Source organism: Barbus barbus (genome assembly GCF_936440315.1).
Source record: "Barbus barbus genome assembly, chromosome: 25".
Classification (NCBI taxonomy): Eukaryota; Metazoa; Chordata; class Actinopteri; order Cypriniformes; family Cyprinidae; genus Barbus; species Barbus barbus.
The window spans coordinates 21,534,630-21,560,184 of NC_136753.1; the positions used below are offsets into that span (position 1 = coordinate 21,534,630).

General features: G+C 37.2%; 2 protein-coding genes across 2 annotated transcripts in view; one reads left to right on the forward strand and one right to left on the reverse strand.

Moving 5' to 3' along the window:
• Nucleotides 1-2,498: 2,498 nt before the first annotated feature.
• Nucleotides 2,499-9,751, forward strand: LOC306844555 (uncharacterized protein). Its single transcript, XM_079376778.1, has 3 exons — nucleotides 2,499-2,611; nucleotides 5,876-6,646; nucleotides 9,488-9,751. Exons 1-2 carry the CDS (start codon nucleotides 2,521-2,523, stop codon nucleotides 6,316-6,318), a joined length of 534 nt encoding a protein of 177 aa, XP_079232904.1. The 5' UTR covers nucleotides 2,499-2,520; the 3' UTR covers nucleotides 6,319-6,646; nucleotides 9,488-9,751.
• An 852-nt stretch (nucleotides 9,752-10,603) lies between these two features.
• Nucleotides 10,604-25,555, reverse strand: part of LOC306845416 (inositol hexakisphosphate kinase 2-like) — a 42,342-nt gene continuing 27,390 nt past the window's right edge. The window contains exons 4-8 of the mRNA XM_079378194.1: nucleotides 15,305-15,635; nucleotides 13,330-13,546; nucleotides 12,553-12,701; nucleotides 12,246-12,421; nucleotides 10,604-12,027 (exon numbers count right to left, since the gene is read on the reverse strand). Of these exons, the coding sequence (XP_079234320.1) occupies nucleotides 11,512-12,027; nucleotides 12,246-12,421; nucleotides 12,553-12,701; nucleotides 13,330-13,546; nucleotides 15,305-15,527 (1,281 nt within the window). The 5' untranslated portion in view covers nucleotides 15,528-15,635 and the 3' untranslated portion in view covers nucleotides 10,604-11,511. The remainder of the gene's footprint in view (nucleotides 12,028-12,245; nucleotides 12,422-12,552; nucleotides 12,702-13,329; nucleotides 13,547-15,304; nucleotides 15,636-25,555) is intronic.

Genomic DNA, 25,555 nt, shown 5'->3' on the forward strand with positions numbered 1-25,555 from the left:
ACAGCGAGCCGCGGTTGATCTTCTGTTTCACGTTAAGATCAAGTGGCCAATGTTTTCTCTTTATAAGTTAATTTCCTACAAATGTTTCCACTTCAATTTTACTGTTGTTATGTATAAAGTAAAGAAAAATACAATCGGATTAAAAGTTAACTTATCTTACCGTTAAAGTGGTTAAAATAGAAATGATATATGATTATATGAGTGCTTTATATGAGTATTTATTTTCATGTAATGTAATTAAGTTTATTAAGTTTTCATTAGAGTATTAAAAGACGCTCATCTGTAAATATACATTGTTATAACTTAAAAGGGCTCTACGTTTAATGAAGAAAGAGGGAACTAAAAACAATAAAATTAATACAATATACTTCCGGGTAAAATAGGCTAATGCTTTGATGTATCCAGAGCAAATGGAATGGGCCACTTGTGACGTTTGAATAATTAGTATGGGCCGTCTGTGATAAATTATTGTAAAGTCAAATTCTGCTCTAGTACAGTTGATTATAGTGAAGCGGAGAGGATTGATTCTTTAATTTATCGACTGTCATCAGGTCTTGTTTTCAGCTGCTATCCTGTTTTGTTTACATCTGTGATATAGTGGCTTGATTTACTCATTATCATTAGGCCTACCTAAAATTAAAAATATATAAAACAAAATAACGTTCAGTTAATCATAGGTATTGCCTTCCTTAATTTCATAAACCAAACTAGAATTCAGAGTCAGTATTTTTAACGATGTTGAATGAAATTAATTAAAATCCAATTAAATGAAACGAGAAACTTTCTTTGGCCAGTGGGGGTCATATAACCATTAGTTAAAAGTTTAAATAAATTAATGTTCTCTGTTCCACAGTTTATTTCTCTAACCAACAGAGGGCTCCAGGTACTTAGAAAATAAATGTGTGTCTAGTATTTTCTGTCATTACACAAGGGTGGCTATTCACTCACTGAGCATCACATTTCAAGAGCTGGTTGTTTTAATAAGAGGTAGTATTTGCCCTTGGAATTGATTTCAGAGGCATTTTAACCCGTATTATGCATTTTTTTCCCCTGCATGTATGTTCATTATCAATAAACAATTCTTCAAGCTGTTAGCTATTAAATCAAATAAAATAAAAAAATCAACATTTAGCTGACTACACAGCTACTGACTAAACATATTCAAAACCTATAGTTTGATAGGCCTAAAACTGAATATTAAACACACACACACACACACACACATCTCATATCTATATCACGTGACATATAAACAGGAATCTAATATGGTGCATTTTTTTGCCAACATTATTTCAAATTATCTGATGTTTCTTACCCCATATGTGGCCAGTTATGTTTAATTTCTGACCCTGGTTATTATAAAAACAGGGCCTGTTGTAAATATTATTTGCTTTTACTGATTAATAGACTGTGTGTGATTGGTGAGGATGTTTCAATGTGGAATTGATCCTAGAAATATATGCTACATAGTATTTTAGCGAGGAAAATTTGCTCTGTCTCACGCAGATGGACAGGGTTTTGTCTATTTTTGGAAACAGCCATGAGGATTTCATCCACTGCAATTCTGCACACTGCTTTCTGGCTGCATTTTCCAAATAATGCAGTCTCTGCTGTCAGTACACACACACACACACACACACACACACACAGAAAGTGACTGCTGAACTGTGGACAGTTTTGTCCATTGCGGTTATGTAATCTAATTTGCCTTTAGAGGACAACATGCCAATGTATCTGTCATTTCTGCATCTCTTTTCCCTCTTGTCTCTCTTTCACACAATCAGACTCGAAATTTAGCACATTCCAGATACTGACACATTAAATCACAGTGAAATTTAATTAACCTGCCAGATAATGTCAGATGTTATTTGGTCAGGCCTACAATCTTAAAATGTTTTGTTATCAGTATTGTGTCAGCCTAAACTTCTCCATGGCAGACAGGCATTTGTGCTTTCTATACCATTTTTATTTTATACCTGCTTATGTGTTACATACATTTGCATTTTCCAAAATGGAGAGACAACAGATTATCAAAATGTTAAATCTGAGAGATTTATTGGGAGTACTGAGACCACTGTTAATTTCAGGTCACTCTCACTCAGATTATGTGACAATAATGAGAACAGTGTCAATAAAAATACTTATGATAACGGCTATCTCTCAACCACATGGTAACTGACTCTCTTATCCATAGCACATTATAATGAAAGCATGACTTGTGTGAGACACAATAAACTATCAACACTTAATGTAAATCACTGATTTGAACCCAGACAGGACAATTACAGTTATTCTCATCACAACACTTTATTCAACATGTCAATTTTGATATTAAATATTTTAAATCAATTACCTCTTTCACTTCACTGGGTCAATTTTCTATAAATGATTTACATACAATACAAATATGTACAATTTACACAAATTTTCAGTCTCACCATCTCCCTAAGGAAAGTGTGGTGTGTCTTGGTCACCCTTTTCTTTTGCATGGTGTGTGTGTGTTTTACAGAGAAGGAAAGGATGTGGCCACCACGTCAACACAACAGTATTATTCTCATAAGGAGAATTTCCAATTTGATTTCATCACACTCATACTGTCCTCAGATAAGGGGTAAGGTTCATAACAGTCTCGGAGGTAAGAAGTGGATTATCCTTCACCTGAAATTTCTTTTCATCCTGAAATGCGAGGCAAATGTTGGATCACAATAATTAGGAACCAGTTTCCACAAATCCCTTCACTCGATATAGGGATGTTCTCTTTTATTCTGGACGGCAGTGACTGTAACTTCGAGTGTATTTTGCACTATTAAAAATGTATTTATACCGATTTTATCAGGCTCTGAAACATCTTCAAAAAGAACACAGAGTGATCTTCTCAGCTGCCATCGTTGCAACACTTGTGTCATCAGAACAGCTGTTCAACGCATTACCGTTTCCGTTTAATAAACGTTTTGCACCGTTTTTTTGCACTCATCATTTTCAAAATATTACTGTTATTCTCATGAAATGTAGTTTTAAGAGTTTGTCAGGTGAGAATGTAGTTGTTTAAAACTCAAATCTGCTGTTTATTTATAAAGATATAGCGTCTATTTGAAAAATTGCTATGCCGATTTCGAAGCTCCAGGCGATCACCGGGTGCTCCATGCTCATGTATCCGCCTCGAGCAGCCTTACGCTCGGCTAGTCCTTACAACATTTGCCGCTGCCTCTGATGTCTCTGTAGTGATTAAATGAGAATCAATTCGTTTTGTGTATATTATTTAACAGGCATTCGTGGTCTCATGAATCTATTATTTGTTCCTGGTCATATCATTTTGACTGAACACAATGTTTAACTTTATATTTATTTTGAACTTTACTAACTTGCAGCGCTGACTTTGTAGCAAACGTTTGACTGTGAATTGTTTGCTTTTGTCTTTATTTCCTCTTATATAAGCCTCTTATACTTTTATAATGGCTATTATTGTTAATTAAAACTGACGTAAAAGAGGCAGAGTTGTGCTTATATTGTCAGGCTTTATCGCTATTTTCCGGCATACACCACGCCTATCAAGTAAAGGGCACTGTTGGCAGTGGAACCGAATCGTAGGTAGTACTGTACTGAACTGTCCTGTACCGTACCGCTCAGTGGAAACGAGGCATTACATGACACACACAGCAGTCCCTGTGGGACTTCTGGTGTGTAATGATTAATTAGGAGATAACTTGAACGTCATGTTGAGATTGTGAAATGTTAGTCATAAATCACAACTGTAAGTCACAGTTTACTTGTAATATGCATATGTGCGTACTTTGCCCATAATATTTGTCAGCAGTTCAGTGATCTTTGACCAGTAGAACTGAATGTTCATCAGCACTGCCAAGTTAAACAACTCTCTCTCTCTTGCTCTATTCTGCATTCCCTCTCACCGCCAACCATATATCACTTCGCCTCCCTCCTACTTTATTCATCACTCTCGTGTTATCATTCTATCTTTGTGCCTTTGTATTCTTTTTTCACTGTAGTGGAATGGAGGCAATGAACACCTGTCTGCTGTTCTGTGTTCGGTTTAATCATAGGCTACCTGTCTATCTAAATGTACTGTCACTGTGAATAAAGTGCGTAGGCTACATACTTTCTTAGTTAAAAAGTTAAAAAATAACCTTATATGGGACACAGAAAATTGGACTGGATGGAAGTGTAGCTAAATTAAAAATGATTCAATATTTCTGTGGCCTTGTTGATAAGGATGGACAAGCTAATTAATTAGATAATCAGATGATGAACATGTTGTGCAAGCTTAGCGATAGCACATAACAAGGTCCCAAAAGAATGGCTGTGAGAGGAAACAGCTGCATGTCTGACTTCACATAGCTACAGCTCATATTTCAGCCTAATGACGTTTCATGATGTTAATTAAAGGAATAGTACACTCAAATAATCTGTCATTATTTACTTATTCCATTCAACTTGTGAAATATAATTTTCTATATACATAATATTGGCTTTTATGTTTTTTTTTTTTTTTTGGTGTCCTTTAATAGCCCTTGGTCACTCTTACCTGCCTTTGGTGTAAGAGCCGTGTAATATTTATTTTTATTTCTATATATATATATATATATATGTATTTTAAAATCATATTATAATAATTTCTGAAGAATCATGTAACACTAAAAATGGGAGTAATGGCTGCTGAAAGTCAGCACTGCCATCACAGGAATAAATTACATTTTAAAAATATATTATAATAGAACACAGCTATTTTAAAATGACAGTAATAATAACCTAATAATATTTCACAGTATTACTGATTTTTTTTTATTTTTATCAAATAATTCCAGCCTTGGAGAGCATGAGAGACTTCTTTCAAAAACAAAATATGTTGTTAAATCAAAATAAAGACCTTGTATACATCAGTGCTACATATATAAGTGCTACTCTTACATAACAGTGAAGATATGACCTCTATCTTCTAGTGTACTTGTCCATTTTTCAGCTTATGCCCCCAAAAAGATTTCTAGGTTTTTGGGACAACTACCTTTTCTCCAATCACATTATGCATAGCTAAAAATACAGAAATGGTTGCCATAGCAATCCATCATTATTACAAAACCCATGCTCACTCACAGCAACAGATGAGGATGTTATGGGAGCTGTAAAAAGATAATATTCATGCAGACAGCACACAAATGTTCAAAGAAAACTATAAATCCAACCACTTTAGTCAAGGTCAACATGAAATTACACCCTAATGCCAGCAATTACAACTTTACTAAATTATACTGAAAGTGAATAATTGCGATAAATAAAGACTGTAAAGAAGTCTAGGTTTCAATCACCAAAAATGTATATACACGAAAGTGAACTATGCTATTTAAGGCATCCTAAATAATCTGAGTAATCAGACGTGTCCGGTCTCGAGGGAAAATATAGCAATCACATGACTACTTCGAATTATTTGGCGTCTTACGTCCACACTCTGTTTGGATGACTCTTGTACAGCATTCCATGTATATTTTCCATTAAGTGTTTGTTACCTGGAAACAGTACACGCATGCGCTGATTTGTGACTGCGTGTTTTGATTTTGAGCTCCATCAAGTTGATTCTTTATCGTCTATTTTCTATCTTAAAAACTATTTTATACACTATCATTTTCGTTTCTATAACTTGTGAATATATCCCCTATAGCATTCTAAAACAAAACCAATCAGAGCGCCTTGTTATCACTAGTTTTATTCTGATTTCTCGAATCTGCTACTAGCTTATAGCCCGTTAGCATCGGCAGCGTGGCTGCCGCTAATCTCGCTTAGATTGCTAATACTCTATTCACACACATTACCATTGTTTCACCGTTACTTGCTTAAATGGCAGATTTGTGTCTACCTTTGAATGCAGGTGAGGACACATTCGAGCTGCATTCAGTGCAGCTGGAGCTGGAGGCCGTGGAGAAGCAGGCCCAGCTGAGAGAGCGGAGAGCCACGCTGGAAACATCCCGGGCTGACGCTCACAAGTCTGGGGTAAGTATACAGCACGCTGCTAACACTCCCACCACCTCTACTCCGTGTGTTTCTCTGCACAGACCCTGTGCACCCAGGACGCGATCTTCCCAGATGTCCTTCACTCCGGCACCGGGATGCCACGGACCCTGTGTGCACCAGCAGCGGAAGACGCGAGCCAGGCCCCGGGCGACGACCTCTCCGCCTCCAGTCTTCGAGATCTCCACCCGGAACCGCTTCGCTCCCCTCCGCAAGACGGAACGCGACGCTGTGATCGTCGGAGACTCCATCGTCCGGCACGTCCGAGAGCATCGGTGCTGTCGTGCTGCACACGGGGTTTAAGGACACCAAGCTGCAGCAGACGGAGACACTGAAGAGGGACTTCAGGAGCCTGATCGAGACGGTACGCAGCACATCGCCTGTGACGACAATCATCATGTCAGGACTGCTTCCCACGTATCGACGAGGACACGAAAGGTTCAGTAGACTTTTTGCTTTAAACGAATGGTTATTGTCATGGTGTAAAGAACAGAAACTGCTCTTTGTTAATAATTGGAATCTTTTCTGGGAGCGTCCTAGGCTTTTCCGTGCTGATGGCCTGCACCCCAGCAGAGTCGGAGCGGAACTCCTGTCGGACAACATCTCCAGGACGCTACGCTCCATCTGACTAGTAAACCAATTCTCAAATAACTGCTATGATGACTTTTGTTCTACCCACTTAAAAGATAGAAGTACTTGCGTTGTCCAATCTATACAGATCTATACAGTCCCAGAATAGCGAGGTCAAAATATAAATTTAATGCAGGATCTAGAAAAAATCTCATCGTGATTAAACCAGAAAAACGAAAAATAAATGAATGAAAAACTATTTTTAAAGCTTGGGCTCCTAAACATTAGCTCACTCGCACCCAAAGCAGTTATTGTAAATGAAATTATCACAGATAATAATTTTGATGTACTCTGCCTGACTGAAACCTGGCTTAAACCAAATGAATATTTTGGTCTAAATGAGTCTACTCCACCAAGCTACTGTTATAAACATGAGCCCCGTCAGACTGGTCGTGGTGGCGGTGTTGCAACAATATAGTGATATTCTCAATGTTACTCAGAAAACAGGATACAGGAGGTTTAACTCATTTGAAATACTTCTGCTTAATGTTACACTGTTAGATATGCAAAATAAATCTCTCCTGTCTCTTGCTCTGGCTACTGTGTATAGACAGGGCCATATACAGATTTCCTAAAAGAATTTGCAGATTTCCTCTCAGATCTATTGGTTAATGTTGATAAAGTGCTAATTGTCGGAGATTTTAACATTCACGTTGATAATACAAATGATGCTTTAGGACTTGCGTTTACTGACCTAATAAACTCTTTTGGAGTCAAGCAAAACGTCACCGGGCCCACTCAGCGTTTTAATCATACGCTAGATTTAATTATATTGCATGGAATTGATCTTACCGATATAGATATCGTACCTCAAAGTGATGATGTTACTGATCATTTCCTTGTATCGAGCATGCTGCGTATTACTGATATTAATTATATGTCTCCGTGTTATCGTCCGGGCAGAACTATGTTCCAGCCACCAAAGACAGATTCACAAATAACCTGCCTGATTTATCTCAACTGCTCTGTGTATGCTCTGCGAAATGACTAGCAACATGGGCACTATCTTCTCTAATACATTAGAAGCTGTTGCCCCCCCTCAAATTGAAAAAGGTTAGAGAAAAACGTACTGCACCATGGTACAACAGTTATACCCATTCTCTCAAGAAAGAAACTCGTAATCTTGCGCGCAAATGGAGAAAAGCTAACTTGGAAGTTTTTAGAATTGCGTGGAAAAACTGTATGTCCAGCTATAGACAGGCTCTAAAAGCTGCCAGGGCAGAGCATATCCGGAAACTAATAGATAATAACCAAAAGAATCCAAAGTTCTTATTTAGCACAGTGGCTAGATTAACAAATAAACATACGCCACCCGATCTAAATATTCCCTCACAGTTTAATAGTAATGACTTTATGAATTTCTTTACTGATAAAATAGATAACATCAGAAATACAATATCAAATGTAGATTCTACTGCGTCTAATATTTCAGCTTCATTCATCGCGCCCAAAGAAAAACTGCAGTGCTTTACAACTAAGGACAGGAAGAGCTAAATAAACTTATCAGTGCATCTAAACCAACAACATGTTTATTAGATCCTGTACCCACTAAACTACTGAAAGAGTTGTTACCTGTGGCAGAACCGCTTCTCAATATTATTAACTCATCGTTATCTTTAGGTCACGTCCCAAAACCATTCAAGCTGGCGGTTATTAAGCTTCTTATTAAGAAACCACAACTAGATTCTAATGAACTGGCAAATTACAGACCCATTTCAAATCTTCCGTTTATGTCTAAAATTTTAGACATAAAAATTTGTCTGCTCAATTGTGTTCCTACTTGCAAAAAAAGATCTCTATGAAGAATTTCAGTCAGGTTTCAGGCCTCACCATAGTACAGAAACTGCACTTGTTAAAATTACAAATGACTTGCTTCTTGCTTCAGACCAAGGCTGCATCTCATTGCTAGTATTACTTGATCTTAGTGCTGCGTTCGACACTATAGACCATGACACACTCATAGATCGATTACAAAACTATACTGGTATTCAAGGGCAGGCTTTAAGATGGTTTAGATCCTACCTGTCCGATCGCTACCACTTTGTTCATTTAAATGGGGAGTCATCTCAATTATCACCAGTAAAGTATGGAGTACCACAAGGATCTGTCCTAAGTCCTCTGCTATTTTCAATATACATGTTGCCCCTTGGTTATGCAGCATTGTTATGCTGATGATACTCAACTATATATCTCAACAAGACCAGATGAAACTTCTCAACTATCTAAGCTAATAGATTGTGTAAAAAATGTAAAAGATTGGATGACCAATAATTTCCTCCTATTAAATTCAGATAAAACAGAGATATTACTTATTGGACCAAAAAACAGTACACAGAATCTCTTGGATTACAATTTGCAACTAGACGGATGTACTGTTACGTCCTCTAAAGTAAAAAATCTGGGTGTTATATTAGACAGCAACTTGTCCTTTGAAAATCATATTTCCCATGTTACAAAAACAGCATTTTTCCATTTTAGAAACATTGCCAAGCTTCGAAACATGCTACCTGTTTCTGATGCAGAAAATCTAGTTCATGCATTCATGACCTCTAGACTGGACTATTGTAATTCACTGCTAGGTGGTTGTCCTGTATCTTCAATAAACAAGCTACAGATAGTCCAAAATGCAGCGGCTAGAGTTCTTACCAGATCAAGAAAATATGATCATATTACCCCAATTTTACAGTCTCTGCACTGGCTACCTATTAAGTTCCGTATCATTTACAAAATATTATTACTTGCCTATAAGGCCCCAAATGGTTTAGCTCCTGCGTACCTAACTAATTATGTCTCTATTTGTTTCTCTGTTTCTGCCACGGGATTAACATCCCATGGTAACTAGGAATTACAGAAACTTCAGTCTGGATCCAACCCTTAAATGATCTGAGATGACCGAACACCTGAGAAAAGATGCCAACCCCTCAGAGGATGCCAATGCTCAGACAACATACAGAATTACCAAGTTTTGCCATAAGTTAAATATATTAAGGTTCTGCAATATATAAATATATTGTGGAAACTTAATTTCCTGTAGAGCTACTTTGCAACGATTTGTATCGTAAAAAGCGCTACACAAATAAACTTGAACTTAACATTTTAAAATTTCAAACCAGTTGCTCTCTTACTGAAAGCATTCACATGCCGACTTGATTCAGAATGTGCCGATGGTATTTCCCACTTATGTGTAGTTTTCCGGCATTTGGAATGTAATCCAGAGCTTTACTTTGGAATGTGAGTGCTAGAACAGCTGAGGCAGTCACAGACTGCGCCGAGGATAGAAGAGGGCAAACATATATGGTGAATGACCCGTAAAACACGATATCTACTAACACATTATTCCACATCCATACACAACATCCTTACTCAAGAGAGGTCACAAGAGGAAACACAAACAAGCCACTAAAGTCTGCATGTACGCAGTTCTGACATACAATCCAGCCCAAATCCCTTGCACTCCTGTGCAAATACACCCACAAATAACAGGCTTAGATAGTGCTTGCGGAAAGCTTTTAGTGAAAGGTTTAGCAAATCCGTAATATGCCTGCTGGGGCTCAGCCAAAGCAGCGGTGAGCTGTACATCTGGTGTCCGAATCCAGGGCCCTCTGACAAATGAAAGCGATGTTGCTTATTTATAGTTTAGAAAGGCTTTCGCTGCATTATATATTGTATCAAAAGCATACAGAACCATACATTTGAACCATGTACACTGACCAGGGTTTGAACCTACTGTACAATTACACTGCTGTTTACACATTAGTAGCCATAGACTTCGACCGAATTTAATCTGCCTTTGGAGGCTTTGCTGCATGGCTATTTATTTCAAGTGAACAAACATATGTGCTAACCGGAGTGCTAATATCAACTAGATATTGTACTTGTCAAAGTATTAAGTCTAGTGTCAAAGAGGACACATCGTACTTATGCCATATAATCTCAAACACATAGAAATAACAAAATGTACCACAACAAAACATTTCTTTTTATTTTCTTTCATATTGTCAAAAACAGAAAAAAAACATGACATAAAAATCATTTCTCTACCTATATCACTTACATCATACGGTAGAACTAGGGATGGAATGTCACATTTCCATTCATATTTGATAGAAATATTCTTATAAATAAATAGGGTTCTTTTTAAAGTCTCTGGAGTGAGGATGCTAATTCTTCAACCCCTGACTATGGAATGAAGAGGATCCAAGTCGAAGAAATATATTAAAATGTCCAAGAGAAAAAGTCTTTAATGATCAGGAATGAGAAAAGGATTTTTTAAATTCCTTTTTCCACACACCCATCATTCCCTACAAGAGCAAAGTCTCTTCCCTTGAGTCCTGTTTAGTGTTTCTAAAGCACCTTCAGGTATGTTGCTTAATTGCTTATATCAATTTATGATTGTGCTACCGTTGCTACAAACCCACCTCTTTTTAAAAGGTGTGTAGAACATCATATTTTGCAAATGTCTTAACGTCTATAAACGTCTCTTAATGCAAGCATCAGCTTATTTCCCTTATCTTTCATAGATGAAGAGAACAAATAAAGATACACAAGCAGATGAGATGTCACAGAAACTCATCTACTGCCGCCCATCTGCGATTCAGGGCGAGCAGAAACAACAGGCATGGAGAAGGACCACACTTCTTCACCTCAGTGAGAAATTACAAAAGAGTACAGTCCCTTCAGCTCCGGAGGGTTTCTGGGAATTCAGGATTTTCCTTTGACCCTCGCCTACGTAACCACTCTCCACTAGGGCTATGAAAGAGCATAGCAGGGCAAGCTAAACGTGAACTTTAAACCCTGATGGCATGGTCAGGATGCCCACGGTAAGCCTTGGCATGGCAAATGCACAGTAAGATGTTGCACAAGCGTTTAGTCGTTGCTGTGCTCTTCAAGCTGTGACAGAATGCTGATGAGATTCTGCAGGCCGAAGATGTAGCCGCTGTCTCCACCTTCATGAACGATGCCATCCTCTCCATAATCACGACATGTCGTGTGGGCGAAATCGATCATTCGGACATCCACCATTGGTGAAGCGCTGCTGGAGTGATCGCGACGACCTCCGTAGGCTCCCTCCTCATCATCATCATCGTCCTCCTCATCTTCCTCCTCTCCTCCACGAGAGGGCCGGGATCTAGATGGGGCAGGGGGTGGAGCCCCGTCGTAGATGATGAGAAGAGATGAGGAGAAGAAACGATAGCTTTCGCAAGCCTCCAGCACCGCTCTCATCTCTCTCAGTCTTTGCAGCACTGGGGTCAGAAGTTCTCTGCGCAGAACTCGGCCGTCACTGAAGAACTGGCACAGAGCTTCTTTGAACCCGGCCAGACTCAGTTTACGCCCGTGATACTTGTTCATGAATATCAGCTGCCCTGTAGCGCTGTGATACATCTATTGGGAGAAACACACATCAAAATAAGACTTAGGGTTGTACCAATCACTAAAACAAAGACATATCCGATGTAAAACATTTTGGCACGTGCATGTATGTAGACAATTTAGAAGATGTGTAGTTATGTCAGCACCAATAGCCTCAATGCTTTCCTGTCTGCTCTCTACTACTGTCCTATCTAATAAAGGCATAAAAAACAAAAAAGATGTGTAGTTACCTGCATGCCACAGAGGCGTACACCAATAGAAGAGGAAGTGCTTTGTTGGCATTTGCGAATCTGATTTGCTTTCTTCTCCTCAGAGGCATCGTCCCCATGCTGACGTGTTCCCATCTTCAGATCGAGAACGCATGGAACTCGGTACCGCCATGTTAGATTCTCCAGCAGAATAAATTCTATGAGGGGTTATGGGTCAAGGAGGAAAAACTACAAAGTTGCACATCTAATTGTATAAATGAGCTTACATGTCTTACATATCATTATACAGTTGTAATTTGCAAGTGTGTCCACTCGTTAGAAAGGATACTGTGCTGGTTTCTGTGTTTGGAGTTCTCCTTCATCCTCTGTAGGTGTTGCTGGTGACACTGCAGACTCCAAGGATTGTGTTTGATCTGAGGAACCACATTTCCTTTCTCCAGACTGTAGTACAAAACCTCTGCCTTATCATCCCGATTACTGCAAAGATCAAAAGGAGAAAGGGTTAACAAATTACTATCATTATATGCATGTGAGTGTCCCAACTATTGAATTATATGATAAGGATGTACACATCACTGTTCAAAAGTCTGGGGTCTGTACAATTTTGTAATGTTTATATAAAAAAAAAAAAAAAAAAAAAAAAAAAGTCTCACCAAGGCTGCATCTATTTGATCAAAAATTACAGTAAAAACTACAATACTCTGAAATATTATTACAATTTAAAATAACTGCTTTCCATTTCAATATATTTTAAAATGCAATTAACATCTCTGAAGATTGGAGTAATGATGCTGAAAATTCAGTGTCTCATGATCCTTCAGAAATCATTCTAATAAGCAGATTTGCTGCTCAAGAAACATTTCTTATAAATTTTGAAAACATTTGTGCTGCCTAATATTTTGTGGAAACCGTGGTACATTTTAAAAAATGTATTCAAAACAGATTTTTTTTGTAAAAATATAAAAGGTCTTTACTGTTGGTTTTTTTTTCTAAATAAATAAATTGAATGCATAATTGCTAATTAAATGTATGAATTTCTTAAAAAAAAATCTTGTTGACCCCATACTTTTGAACAGTAGTTTATTAGCCATGTGTCCTCCCTTACCTTTTGCCCTTCTCCTCTTTGCGGCTCTGTCTGACTCTCTCATTTTCTGGTAGTAGGCCTGATGGTTTCTTTTTCCCCCACTTAACAAGCTTATTCTTGGGCTCGCCATCAGCAGAGGGCTCTTTGTTTTCCAAATCAGCTGGATCGCTGTGGAGCGGGTATGCTATCAAACACAGATTCCCCTCCTCGTCTTCCTCAAAACTCACCGATACCACACCTGGAGAGAACACGAGGGAAAGAAAGAGAAAGAGAGAGACAATGAGTACACTGGACATTGTATTAACATATAAACGACATATGATTCAGATATGATGAATCATATGATGATTATAAAATGTAGCTCTTACCCACTCCGGTTTAAACTGTACTTTAACAAACATAAAAGAGAAGCAGGGGGTTGAGAAGGGAATGAATTTGTGTAGATAGGGAATATTCAACACTGTCATGTAAATGTGAGAATGTGGGAGTGTGTTTTGCATGCATTCTAGTGCCAAGCAAAAAAAGACACAAAAAAAACAGGAGACAAGAAGGTACAATTCAATGAGCTCTTTTATTACCACTCATTGGGCAAACCATCTGCAAGATTCCTACATCAGATATCAAAAACAAGAAAGCATTTGACAACTTGACAGTCTGAGCTTTACAGACCCTGCATCACTATAATTTACAGACAGCAACCATTTGGAAAACTGCTTTGGTACATTCAGAATACAGATCAATACATAACATACAAAGCAAAAATATACATATACACAAGTAGCAACTTAGCCTAACACATGATTTATGGTGGCATCTCATGATAACCATAGATGGAACTAAGCAGTATCACAAGGGGATTATGGGTAGTTGAGTGGGGTAGGGGGTAAAGACAGAGAGAAAAAAAAAAAAAGAGAACAGCAAAACCTTTTCAACATTGAATGGCATAATCAGCATTAAAACATACAATTCGTATTTCAAACACACAAGCTTTAACCTGTCTGTAAAGGTTGTGTGCAAGTATGAGCCTCGGGCACTAGGACCCTGCAGCCACTCAACCTCTGCAGTCATGGTAGAACGATGACATCAACAAGCAGTGATGTCATGTCTCTGCACCAATGCTCATACACACTTTGGCTTATGCTTGCTGAGTCAGAGAACGTGTGGTCAGTCTCTTTCAGTGTGTGTCAGGCTTTATTGTAAGAAAAACACAGATGAGTCTTGTGATTGTGTAAGAGACGAGCATGTTAGAATGTAAGTATTGAAAGTATGCACAAGCATGTGAGAGTGTGTCCACATTCCTTCCTATATGTCATATTCTCTCCCTGCCTGACAGCTTTTTTTAGTCCTACACCCTTGCCCAATCAAAGACACCGCCAAATACACTGCGACAGATACCAGTGTGTCTGTGTTTAAATATATCAGACTAAAAGAACTGAACATGATATTCAATTTAATGCCATGAAAATAATAATAAATTTGCGAGTGTCCAAAAGTGTTATGAGAGTGTATGAGTGTGCATGTGTCTTATAACTATGCATATATGTATCTACGTATACATGTATCTATATATGTATGTCTATCCATCTGAACTTCTTTTGATCTATCTATCTATCTATCTATCTATCTATCTATCTATCTATCTATCTATCTATCTATCTATCTATCTATCTATCTATCTATCTATCTATCTATCTATCGCAATTTACATTTCATTCAAAAAGGGGCATCCAATCAGTTACAGCATATGAAAGTGTGTGTGGCCTTGTATAGGAGTCACGCTGCACTGTAGGAAATAAGTCAGTGTAACTTATATAAATTCTTCAAAACAATGATTTAAAGCACTTGTTACTAAATTTTATGAATAGATAGAGTGAAAAGAAAAAGAAAAGAAAAGAAAGAAAGCAAGAGAGAGGAAGACTTATCACATACAACAGCAAACAAACAAGTAAGTGGCTGATTGGTTGTAATGGTCATGTTCTGTTAAATGTCCACTTACCTTTGTACTGTGGCGTGAATTTGCGGATCTCGGGTGGCAAGCTCTTGTAAAACTGGTGTTCTCTGGGTATTAGTGGTTTACAGATGGTCTGTTCTCCAAACCGCAGTACACAAGAGTGGCCGCCAACTTGATGGACAAACGGTTCCAACATCACTCCTCCCTTCATTTCTCCTTTCCCTGGGTATCTACACCCCTCTATCAGAGCTTCTAAAGCCGGACTCATTTTCTGTACTCATCCGTCTCTCTCAAGCTGATCTATAGCTTTCTATTTGTCTGTCTGTCTTCTCCTCTGTTGTTCCCGTATCCTTGGTGGCAGTTCAGGCACAAAAGGCTGAGAAAACCAAAGAAAAAGGAAAATATTCCTGTATCTTCCTGTTAAAGCAATACGGAAAAAGTAATCCAGAAGGAGTTATGTTATAATAATGTTTTTTCTAAGCGTAGCAAGGTTATTTAACACTGTGGACAGACTGTGAGACTGTATCTGTCTCCGTCTCTGCTGTAACTGAGAGATCTGTTCAAAGCAGGCAGGAAAAATATCACAACAGGTCACATGATCCCACCCCCTCCTGAAACTCAGCCAATCACAGCACAGCAGCTGTTGTCGGGTGGGAAGTGAGAAAGGGGAAACTGAACAAACAAAGGGCCAGGAAAGAGAGAGTGTGTGAGAGAAATATATAACTGTGTTGGGGGGGGGGGGGGGGTTGGAGTTAAAGACCAAAACAAAGAGATATGAGGAATAAGGAAAGGAAAGAGAAAGTATACTCTTTCTCAGCAATTTTCTCCTGCTTGACTACAAAAACCGAGACTGTTGAAGCGTGGAAAATGGAAAATATATCCAGAAATTCCAAGTCTGTATTCACAACTGGCATTGAAGGGGATGTGTTCCACTTGTCTTCAGGATTTCTCAATGAGAAATTCTTCAAATTTTACCTTTAGTCCCCTTAATCTTAAATATTTTAGGTTACATCCTTGGAATACACCATGTTTTAAAGCTTAAAGTTCCAAGTATACTTTGGGATCTTTGTGTGTACACTAGGGTGTGCCTACAGTGTTTGTGACGGAAATACTGTCATCAGACTAGTACGTGCGCAGCATAATTTTTCTGTGCAAGTGCAAGCAATCTTTAAAATAATATACATGGAAAAATAATACATTTTGTTCATATATTTATACTACCAACATTGTAACAATAAAGTTGGTTGAAAATCAGTAAACATTCCCTTGAAGTATGCAAAAAATAATGATGTTTCCTGAACATTGCTTCCACTGGATTCAGACGAACTGCCCCAAACTTGCATTACTGGTTAATTCTATTAAAACTGCACTATGCTGGTCAGGTCTTCACTTTGCGCAGGTATACACGACAATGCGAAATCTAAATATTAAAGATTAAATAAAGATTGTGCATGACCTTTATCTCTCAGGTCAAGCACACAAAGCTGAGGCCAACTGTAGTGTGATTAGATGCTGGACAAAGCGGTTCTATTATTTTGGTATCTAAATCTGTTAGTCTGACTTCACAAAAATCATATGGTACTGGTATGATTTCAGTAAGTCATTTTAAAAAATACAAATTACTGTTTTAATCTGACTGAAACAGAATTTTAAAAGTGCATGTAAACAATATTGCTGTTAAGAGTAATGTTTTGACAGCACATCTAGTTGACTCATTTTATATTAAACTGAGAAAGTATTTTAACTGCTGGGTACACACACTTAATAAAATTTTTGATAAAATCACTCGATAATAAATCAAAGCTCAGCAACGAGCAGTACTGTAATTTAGTTTAAGAATGAGGCAGCAGGCAAGGATGACGCTCATGGTTACATAAAACACACGCACATAAACACATTAAATCATCCCTGAGGCCCTGGGACAACAATGGGACAACCGGACAATGAGACAACCATTCCTTTGCACACAAAACTCTGTATACACACACACACACAAAATAATCTACTCTGTGCTACTTCTCTAGACTGGGATTAGTGTGTGTGATCAATGAGCACTGGGTGAAGACTCAATCCTAATCCAGAACCATACACACAGATTATATTTTGTTAATCTAGAGGCAATCTTTGAGTAAATACACAATCTTTTAAAATCACATAAATCAGTTTAAAGTTTTATAAACCCTGTCTTAATCTACCCTCACATAATCTGTGGCATACATTAAACAGTGACTATCTATTGTTATTTTTCTATATATAGTTTCACTGTTTCTAATCTGCATTAAAAATACATAAATAGTTGCCATCAATCATTACCTGAGATTTAAAAATAATCCTCTTTGATTCACAAAGTTTGTTCAGTTTCTTTCATGGCAGTGAGCTATTAGAGGTCCATCACCAGATCTGAACCTCACAGGGCTGGACAAATTTTTGGGTTTCAGGCTAGGTTTGAGAATATTGAGTGTTTGCATTGGATTTTCTTGTTACAATAAATGAACAAATATTACAATTACAAATGTTTTGTGTTTACCTTGTATAAATTACTTCAAAAAGAAGTCAAAGCACCAAACGTAGCATTTTGACAAACACTGCATAGACTCTAATCACTACGGGATTTCCAGCTCCACTCCGGGTTCTAAATTTTCCACTCCCCACTAACTGGTCAGAGAAACCTCCCTCGGAGCAAGAGAAAACACAAATGCGCTCCTATCTCCAGGCAAATATCAGACTGCTCCTTGCTCTGCAATACTCACAACATACTTCTGGGCTGGAACGCCCCAAGCAAAGACAACTGGAGTCACAAACAGTGAATGTCCCAAAAAATGTTGGCCTTTTTGGAAGATTGAGATTAGAGTACCAGACCCAAATGTTGTATAAAAATATTTCAGTTTCAGGTCAAGGTTAGTCGTACAATTGGATGAGATTGGGTTAGGTTTTTACCTAATACTGATGTAGACCTTCAGAAACCATTCAACCAGCTGATGGTGACTGTTGAACTGTGCAGCTGATGTTAAATGTGTCGATTATAATCTTGGACCTAAATACAAAGGATGTGACACCTCTGATAATGACGCATTACTTTGATTATGATTATGAGAGCAGGCTGCTGTGTCTAAACGTGATTATGAAAAATTTTGAAACAAGGTCTTTGGTGTTCTTTGGTTCTGCCAAACCATAATCCACAGACAATGAGAAAGTAGGCCATTGAGCATGAGCTAGTTTGTACATGACTGACAGCAAGGGGCTTTTTGGTAAGAGCCATGGTGTATGTGCGCATTTGTGTGTTACTGGATATCAGCCTGGCACCCACTGGGGGGGGGGGGGGGGGGGGGGGGGGGGGGGTGTTCACACACTGCTGTGAGGCCAGACAATACAAGCTGGCATGGATGGAAACCAGCTTATGCAACCAGGAAAGATCAACATGGACAAAGCCAGATCTGCTTACGCCACCTATTCCTGCACTGCAGTCATCCGTGAATCTGTCTGAAACATTAAAGATAATAAGTCAGTTCTCATGTCTAGGTTGAAAGATAGAGAGACACCTTATGTAACATCAACAGACAGAAAAAGCTGAGGAGATATTTAGAAAACACCTACACAAAAATAAAGTAGCTCATTGACACAAACAGTAATTTGCAGAATTTGCAGATACAGGCTAATTGCAGGCACCTATGAAAAATGCAATGCCTACTACACATTCAGAAATACAGTACAAATTTGACAAGGACACAAGGATACAAAACAAGACATTTTATGAAGGCAATTTGAGTTATACATGCCCATGCACATTATAATGTCATGATGTTGTAATTGGTTTTCAATTATTAAAGTGGTTTATAATGCATTGCTATGCGGTTGCTTAAGTTTTTCTTTTTGGTTTTTAAAAGTTTGAAGTACTATGGAATTATTATTTTATGGCATTATAGTACCATGATACTTATATAGTATTCTATTTTTTTCCTCAGAAAAAAAAAAAACTGGAAACATATATGATCTGTACTATCAAAAAAAGCTGTTGTAATTAGTGGTGAGAAAAAACTTTTTTTTTTTTTTTTTTTTTTTTTTTATTCTGCCATCAATAAGACCATAATTATTTTATTGGTATGGCTGATGAATCATCAGTGATGATCTACAAATGGCTAATATTAAAATTCTATAATAGGGCCCCAAGATTAATTAAAATTAAAAAAGAGATTATTTAATTCACACTATTTTGTCTAGATCTGGAAATGCCATATAAATGAAAAAATCTCCATTGGCATTTTTCTAGTTAGGCCAAGCTCTACATTATTTTAGAGAATAAAAATTGAGCAAAAAAAATATATATATTTTTCACCACAAACAAATGTAGAAATCACAAATATTGTTGTGGACAATGGGAGGCATGGATTAAAAAGGGTTGAGAACCACTGCTCTAAATGAGTGGAAATAAGCATGCATAATAATAAATACCCAACATCATCAGTTACAAATAACCAATATGGTCCTGATATGTAATGCATCCCTAGATCATCAAAAACTGCTTTCCTCACCACATACACATAAAACACGTGACACTTGTCATAAACTTATAATGCTGAGATTGCCCAAGTGTGACAGCGAGCGACACAGACACCTATCATTGTGTGTGTGTGTGCGCGTGCAAGATTACATGACCCAGACGGTGTTAAAATTATTAATGTGGATGATGGCCTACATTTCCTGCCAATGACATTTTCAATAAACCTGTCTATGTGACAGAAAGGAGAATGTAACAGAGACATTCACACCTCTTCTGTGGTAAAATATAGACATGCTGATTGTGTGATGATGTGAGAAGAGGGTACTGATGCTCTGAAATTACCCACATGGTCTCACATTGACACAAACAAGTCAGACCCAAGCCACTGCTACCAGTGTTTACGCCCTCCTCCTCTACACCCAGACACATTTGAGCCAAAGTTCTCTTTGACAGTCATGGTTAGAGCCTCGTTCATCCAAAGATTTACTTTTTGCTTTACATCAAACATCTTGAAATGTTTAATACCAAAAGTAATAAACAGTACTTTAGTCATGTTTAAAATCATGCAAACTAAAATGATATGAAGACTGTAGTCAATGACTTTTTTTTTATTAGAATTTTTTTTTATTCCATTTTATTCGGGTGGTCGTCCTCCGTGGTGACCACCATAATGAGATCACATAAACCTTCTAACTTTCTTTGGGTAACCCCCTATGATGGGACGCTTTCAGCTGCAGAATAAATCATCCTCAAACTATTTACCCTTATTTCTACAAAAGCAACTTTTGTGTGGTATTTCAGTTTAAAGGCCAGGCCACTATTGCTTCACTCGACAAAACACAAAAAAATTACTTGCTGGTGCACCTTTATTCCAGACCAGAAAGACCAGATGATCTACATGTGGAAAGTCCGAGTCTAACAGAAAATGCAAGACGAGCAACATTTACTATCCATAAACACCTGCACATACTGATATTTGGATATATGAAGTGTTTTACAAACATAAGCGGAAAAAGTAGTCAAAATACCGACATTTTGCGTCATGGAAACAGATGGGAACAATTTCATGATAAAGAAATGCGTCTCTCACACACACAAAACACACTTATTGAGTTACACACACACACACACACACACACAACAGTATTTTCCATAGAAAGATTAAACGTGATGAATGGCACATGAGCATAAAATCGTTTGAAAGCTGTTTGTTGCTTTAGCAATGAACTGTAAAACACCGTATTTACACTCATCATGTCCACTATTTATATACAACATGGCGTACGTAAGCATGTGCTTCTTTTGGACAAAAACAAAGTATCCTATTTCAAATTAAAACTGAGGAAAGAGCGATAAAGAGTGTGAGGGAGAAAAACAGAGAGAGTGAAAGACTTTTCATTTTGTTTTCAAATGCATTATGGGATTTAAGAACTAGACAAAGAGATGGACAGATATGACAGACATTACAATAAAAGGTCAAGTCAGGCTGGATCTGCCAAACATTTAAACATTCAGTGAACATAAATACTTTAAGCACACAATTTACAGGCATTCAGACCGTTGAAGCTTTGACCCAAAAGCCTGAGCTCTGTGTGCGGCATATTGAATATTAAAGACATTTATTAGGGAACAATCATTCCAAGCACATAGTTTAATTATTGAACTTCGTTTTGATGAGTGACACAATAGTTTCCATATTTCTGTTTATGTTTCTTTCGCTTACTAGGCTACATCATCATAAAAGCAAAATCATATATCATAAAATTTCTTTGTACCAAGGTGTTTATTGAAGTAATAATTTAAACATGTTTAAACACAAATGACATGCATAATGTCTAGTTACAATTTTCCACTTTCAGTTATTCTTTACACTTTACTTTATAAATGACTCTGGCATTAAATAAAGACATTGGCGATTCAAATTCACCCAGGTTAATAATTAAAGCTGATTCAACAGTTCACATTAGGGTCACATGGACTGAATATGTACTGCACCTAAGATCAAATTGCCCTGATCAGAGATAAAAAATTAAATAAATCATACAGTGTTTTCGATTTTCCACCAAGTACACACAGTAGCTTATCTAAATATGTTGCATGAGATGCTGTCATCGATCTGCGTTGATGCACATCAAAAAGCCATGCGTGTGCATTGTTGTGTCTGGCTTTTGACCCATCAATGCCTTTAGCTCTATGCTTAAAAATCACCGTAGAGATACCAATGATAAAGCTGGAGGCAGATTTTGACCTGTGACAAATGTCTGCAGGGAAAGTGCATTAAGCATGAGGCTAGCATGCATGCCCATGTGTCTCAATGCTAGTGAACTGTGCTCAGTACTATGGTAAGATGGTGCAAGGTCAATGCTCTGTGGTGAAATTTCTGACAAGATGCTATAAATACCCCCAACCTCATACATCCCCAAGACACTGTTGACATACTTTCCCACAGACAGAGAAAAACAAATCCACCAACTCGCTCTGCACAACATCAGGGTTTCTATCATTCAGACAAACATTTTAGTTTTTTTTTTTATCATGGTGACTACCATTAAATTCTATTGTTCCTATATTAAGATATTTTCTATTCCTTAACCCCACATCTAACTTTAAACATAATACATTTATATTAATTAGATTAATAATCTATAAACCATTTTCTGCATGGGGAATGTCGGTTGGTCTTCATAATAGGTGGTACCCAAATAATTGTTTTTTAAGGTCTGGAAAAGGTTCAGTACTGTCCAACATGAGATCCCTGAACACGATGGACCTCTGATACTTTTAAACTTGGACGCCATCCATCAACACTGTTAAACACACCCCTGCGTTCCTGCCCCACTTCCAGTGAAGTTTAAGGTTATGACCATAGTTTCAGTTACAGAGGAGATTCCACACAGACCCCCGTGACCCCTTCCTTGGTGTGTGTAATGGGCTGTGTCGTAGTGCTGACGTATATGCGTGTATGTGAATGACACAGCCCCCTCAATTCACTAGAAACTTGTGGAAATCTTTTCACTGTCTCCATGGAGACTTTTCAGCAGTAATTCTACATACTGTGTCAGTAAACAGGAGCTGCTTTAGAGACCTTGATGCTATATGCTTAAAGTGACGGAGCCTTATTTAATTGAGCCTAAGCTATTAGTGCGAGACCGGAGCTTGACGATTGTGTTTAGGCATACTGCAGTTTAGCTGGTTAAATACTTAGATAATAAACTACTATTGGTAGCACAATACAATTACCTTTATAAAGGCTTAAAAAAAAAATCGACAATTAAATAACGAAATGTAAAGAGTACAAAAAAAAAAAAAAAACTGTACCATATGCATTAAAAATACTGTAAATCCAAGCAAAGTTTAGCTAACCGATACAATTTTATATAAAATGTATTGGGACAATACTTTTACTGCAAAATATTTTAATTTATATGTCCACTTATAATTTACAGTTATGTGACAGTTAAATCTGAAGTATACTTTCAATTTAAAAGTAACATTACATACTTGCCAGTTTTTATTATTGAGTAATCTACTGTTGCTACGGTACAAAATATGACCTCTAAAATATGAATATTTAATTACTGAAAAAGAATCAGCCATAAAATATTTAAGAACAAGGTCATACTTTAGTTTAGGGACCAATTCTCACTATTAACTACGACTTTTGCCTCCGTAAAGTCCTAATTTGCTGCTTATTAATGGTTAGTAGTTGTTCAGTTCAGGTATGAGGTAGGATTAAGGGATCTAGACTATGGTTATGCAGAATGATGCATTAATATATGCTTTATAAGAACTAACAAACAGCCAATTTGTTAGTAGGCAAGTTAATAGTGGGAATTGGTCCCTAAACCAAAGTGTTGCAGAATACAATTATCATATGGCAAAATGACTGGATGTTGGTTTATATGTACTGTGCCATAGTTGAAGATTTACAGTCATACTGCAATGAGTAAAGGCTTTTAACTTAAAAATAAAAGTTCAAAAGCTTAATTTTTAGAGACAGCAAATACCATTCTATGATAGCAGACCTATTCTATGATCACAGTTAAAAAAAAACAGTGCAGAATAAAAGCGAACTACATTAAGTTGAACCATTTGCATCACCACATACAAATACTAAAAATAAATCATTAAACTCGGACCAAATCCATTCCAGATTAGGGGTTTTGAACGACACATCACTCTGCACTCTCTATCTGCATGTCTACAATAAGGAGACTCCCTGTTCTTGCACTCTGTCTTAAAGTTCAAGTTCACAAACTGTTTTCTGGCATTTACTCATACTTATTTCAGGTCTACTGTATCCATTCCATTCCTCACGGACTCAAGAATGCTCCCTTGCCATACCACCCTCCCACACTCTCTCTTTGGAACTGTACTTTAATTGAATCCATACGGCCTGAAGGTACTAAAGCAAAATAAGCACGTGGATCAGAAGGGCTCACGTGGAACTTCTGCAGAGAATCCTGGCCTGCCAAAAACCAGATCACATTCAGACACTAATACACACCCACTAATAACAGATGGAGACATATAAACATAGCAGCCAAACGAATACGATCTTACCTTTAGAAATGAACTGATGTAAACCATCTATGATGCAGAAATTTATCCTAATTTACAAAAGACAACCTGATAACAGAAAATATGATACTATACAATGCACAAAACAAACAAAAAATAAAGTTTTATATATTACAAAAAAGTCAATTATCTCTTCAGCTTTTTCCAAGGATGGAGTTCATTTTTTTTACCTGTACTTGCAATAGGCATCCTAAGTGCACATGCTCTTGTTGTTAAATAATAAATAATTTATGCGTGGCTAAATAATGAATAAAGGTATGCTTTTTTTTAACAAGTTACATACTAGGTTACAAATTTATCATATAGTGCCACATTAAAAATAGTTAATTTATTAATAAAAAATAATTACTTTTTTATGCAATATGACTAACCTGTGGCCTACTGAAATCACAAAAATATTACGATGAACTATGAGCTATGTTGACCTTAAAAAAAAACACTATATACTAAATATAAAAAAAGTACAGTAAAAATAGGCAAAATGCATGCAAAAAATGCCATGCATATCAACATATGCAATTATGTTTAGATAATAAACAAAGAGATACATTTATAAAGCAGATGACATCAAACAACAAACAGAAAATCACTCAAAGAACAATTTAAATGCACACAGAAACCAAGCAAGATTTTCCTGAAAACAAATGTTTAAAAAAAAAACCTTCAGATACAATATATCAATTCCAGAGAACATAAAGGAGTGAGCCAAAGTTTATAAACAAAGTCACACATACACACTCTCTGATTGGCTGTAAGTTCAGTGAGTGCATAGCCAGCAGATGTTTAAGGTTCTCAATGTTCCTGGAATTCTAGGAGTTCCCAAGATAAAGGCATGTCTACACTTGTGGCTTTGTGTGTACATATGTTTGTGTTATCTTGCAGCTGTGAATGCCAAAAGCAAGACATTATGTGAGTGTTCCCATGTTATGCAAGTTTCCTCAAAAAAAAAAAAAAAAAAAAAAAAAAAAAAGTTCTGGGAGTACAAAACATTCAGGCCAAAGGCCATTGGCCACACATATAAACACACAAATGTGCAGGGATCAGCAAACGCAGGACAATTAAAAACAGGTCATCTTAAAGTCCAACTGACATTAACAATTAAAACAGCTGTGCCGTCTGCTTTCACTAGGAACTACAACATGGCAATGGGATTTTTTTTGGTTAACACTGATGTAGATAAACATTTTAATTGGGAACAACTTGAACATTGAATCTCA